The 3579-nt window shown below is 36.9% G+C and overlaps 1 protein-coding gene across 1 annotated transcript in view; it reads left to right on the top strand.

The window, feature by feature from the left end:
* Positions 1-3579, top strand: part of LETM1 (leucine zipper and EF-hand containing transmembrane protein 1) — a 35255-nt gene that overhangs the window by 5233 nt on the left and 26443 nt on the right. Inside the window, exon 3 of the mRNA XM_027891989.1 lies at positions 2393-2849. Coding sequence (XP_027747790.1) covers positions 2393-2849 — 457 coding nt within the window. The remainder of the gene's footprint in view (positions 1-2392; positions 2850-3579) is intronic.

Raw genomic sequence — 3579 nt, 5'->3', positions numbered from 1 at the left:
AAACTGCTCAGGACACAGTGACTATTCTTCGATTTCCTGAGTTTCCAGTTTAACATAAAGATGTGTCTCTAGACACAACCCTTTAATGCGAAACAAACTAATTCTTTTCCAGACATGCTATCTCTATATCACTTGCTGCACAATTAATAGTGGTAGTTTTTTTAAAAATACATGAAGCATTTTCAAATATCTATGTACATTTTAGTAGAGACTTATACTGAAAGTCTTATAACACCTCTCTCTTGGAAATTTGCAAACGTATGATTTTAAGCCTGTAGGCTGGAGCACCTCTCATCTGAAGACAGACTGAGAGGATTGGGATTGTTCAGCCTGGAGAAGAGAAGGCACTAGGGAGGCCTTCCAGTACCTAAAGGGGCATACAGAGAGGTGAAGAGCGACTTTTGTCAAGGGAACGGAGGGAACAGAGTAGGATTAGATTAGACATAAGCAATTCTTTGCTGTGTGGTGGTGAGGCCCTGGACAGGTTGCCCACGGAAGCTGTGGATGCGCCGTCCCTGGAAGTGCTCAAGCACAGGCTGGATGGGACTCTGAGCAACCTGATATAGTGGAAGGTGTCCCTGCCCATGGCAGGGGTTTGGAAATGGATGCTGTATAAAGTCCCTTCCAAGTCAAACAAATTTTTTAGTTTGTTTGTTTTGTTGTTGTTTTTTTAAATAAAAATTACTGTTAATGTAATGTATTTTGCTGCTTAAAATAAAACAAGCTAGTGCCTGCACCCCACATGTCCCAGATCTGAAAGCAGGGAACTCTGTTGTTACAAATACTGAGGACAGACTGGGATAGAAGTCTGTCTGACCTCCTGCTTGTAAAAGTGTGTTCAGAGAGGCACATTTCTTGCAATTTTTTTTTCCCTGCAGAATCAGAACCAGTTCTGCTGGCAGAGCTCCCTTCCTCTCTCCATGCAGAAGAGTGTCAATGTATGTAGGTGGAACTTGATCTGTAGGCCTGGAGCTCTGCTTTTGGGCAGTGCCCTAGAGTCAGGGTGGATTAATTTATGCAAATGTTTTAATCTGGTTTTAAATATGTACTTTATTTTCTTAAGAGACCTCTCATTCTCATCAGTTAATATCTGTGCAAATGTGTACTTTTATAGGTAATCAAGAGACTGTTTTGGGTAACTGTATATTTCAGCAGTTGCCTGACCATTGAACAGTCAGATGTTTAACAATTTAATTTAAACTAGAAAATAATAATGTAACTTTAAAAAGAAATAATTCAGTCTTTCTCTTTTTTTTTTTTTTTTTTTTTTGTACAAAGCTATATTTGAATAACTTAAAGTAGACAAAACCATTAAGGGAATTTAAAATCCATCGGAACCTGTGATAATTAAGTTTAAAAAGTGCTTCTGGCTGAAAATTGAGTGAGGGAGGTTAATACAAGTGTTCAGTAAACCTTTTTTTTTTCTTAAAATGTTACTAAGACCTGCAGAGCCATTTGCTCCTCTTTTCTGTTCATTGAAGACAAAAGCACATTCTGATTTTGTTTTGTTAGTACAAGGGTTCCATGAAGAAACACCCCAGTCATTTCTGTCCTGTAGATGACTTAATGCTGGCATTTCAGTTTGAGAGACATCTAATGGAACTAATTTATATAGCAGTTTATCTACTATTTTAATTTTATCCTGTCTCCTTATAAGTGTGTAGGGTTCTACTTTTGAGTAACAAGCAGTTCTTCTGTGTATAATAGGAGCTTTTGGGGTGTTTGGGCAGTGCTTCCCTACTAACTTCAGTCTACATTTAATTAAAGAAAATAACAAAATTCTGAACAAGGTAGAAGAGTGCTGGTTCTCTGTGCCCCAGATCAGCACCATGATGGAATTTTTTGCAAAGGTTTCTGCTGAAAAAGGAAAACTAAATGCATGGAGATTGTAAGAGAGGAACTCTAATGAAATCGGATTTCTCTGACACTAATTGTCTTCCTCTGACTCAGCACCTATCCCAAGTGTACAGCTTCTGTTTCTTTTTCTCAAGTGTTTTGCTCAAACAGTAGAATTAATAAAAGGGTCTTTATGTTACTTATGAATTTGAAGAATAATTTTCAAATGTAGCTTTCTAAATGGAAAGCACATCTGGTAGCTACTCTTTATTTAATTGGAGTAGAATCAAGTACCTTTTCAAAGTTGTTTAATGGAACATTCCCTGCAGATTAATTTTTTTTTTTCCATGAAGTAAAGCCACGTGTTCTTTTCAGGTATGAACACTGATCTTAGGAGTCAAAAGTTTGTGTTTTTTTTTCCTTAAATATGTTGTAGATATTTTTCAAATTATGCACTTTATAAACACATAAATATATATAACTATACAAGTGTGTATTATATATATAAATAACTTATGATCTGTTGCTAATTCTTGGATGCATTTTTCTTTTGAAGGACTGTACACTTTAAATATTGCACTAGTGTCCCTCCTGTTTACGCATTCTCCAAAAAAGATCACTACTGTTGTTGGACTAAAGGATCTGGACAAATATACTTTACTCTTACGAGCTCTTCTGGCTCATGGACGCCACTAGCAACCCTGGGTGTTTTAGGTCCCCAGTATCTCCCAGTTAGATGGTGGCATTCTTCACGTCCCCTTCAAGATGACTCCATAGTTGAAAAGTCACTGAAGTCCTTAAAGGACAAAAACAAGAAGCTGGAAGAAGGAGGTCCTGTGTATAGTCCAACAGAAGTGGAAGTTGTGAAAAAATCTCTTGGACAGAGGGTTGTGGATGAACTGAAGCACTATTACCACGGTTTTCGATTACTGTGGATTGACACCAAAATAGCTGCAAGGATGCTCTGGAGAATCCTGCATGGAAACACTTTGTCTCGTCGAGAACGGAGACAGGTACTGAACAAATACCAGTTTCACTTAAGTATCCTCTGTGTTTCCTTCATTTTATTTGAACTGAGTTAGGTCTTTCTGTTGTCTTCCGTTCCCTAGAATTAAAACTGCTAGGTGTGTTTCCCTCCTGCTCACTATGTGGACACTAAAATTTTTGGATATTTTTGCTCCAAAACGTTTCAGTTGAGTTCCCTGTTACTGAAGATAAATTTGGTATTTTCTAGTTGGAACAGCAGAAGATTCTTCTGTTTTGTCACCTGGGCAGCAGTTGTGGTTTGTTCTCAAGTTCCCATCCATTTGCTGCATCTCTCTATATGGTCACTCTCTCTGCTTTTTCACTCCAGCTGGAAAAGTAGAGGGAAAACACTTCTAGTAAAGGTTGGATTTGTGCCAGTTCTATTTCTGGTTTGTTGCTTGCTTGTTTGGTTTTTTTTTGAACAGGATTAAAGCAGCAGGCTGAAATGCATGATTAATAATGTACTATCTCAGTTATAAATATATCTGAAATAGTTTTAGTCCAGATGCATTTGTTTTCTTTATGACATGTAGCTTACATATATGAAACTGTAAAAAGGAAACCAACAATTTTAAAGAAAAGGGAGATACAAAATATGAGTGCTTTCAAATTTGGATAACATACATGCATTTCAATACTAATTTCAGGTTATTATGGATATTTAAAAGCATTTGATGTGAGATCATGTAAGAAAAGACTGTGAAATAATAAACTGGT

This window comes from Empidonax traillii, unplaced genomic scaffold (assembly GCF_003031625.1).
Source record: "Empidonax traillii isolate 1590-97213 ecotype Southwest subspecies unplaced genomic scaffold, ASM303162v1 scaffold337:size667617, whole genome shotgun sequence".
NCBI classification, from domain to species: domain Eukaryota; kingdom Metazoa; phylum Chordata; class Aves; order Passeriformes; family Tyrannidae; genus Empidonax; species Empidonax traillii.
The sequence above is the reverse complement of the archived record's forward strand: the minus strand, read 5'-3'. Positions and strand labels throughout refer to the sequence as shown.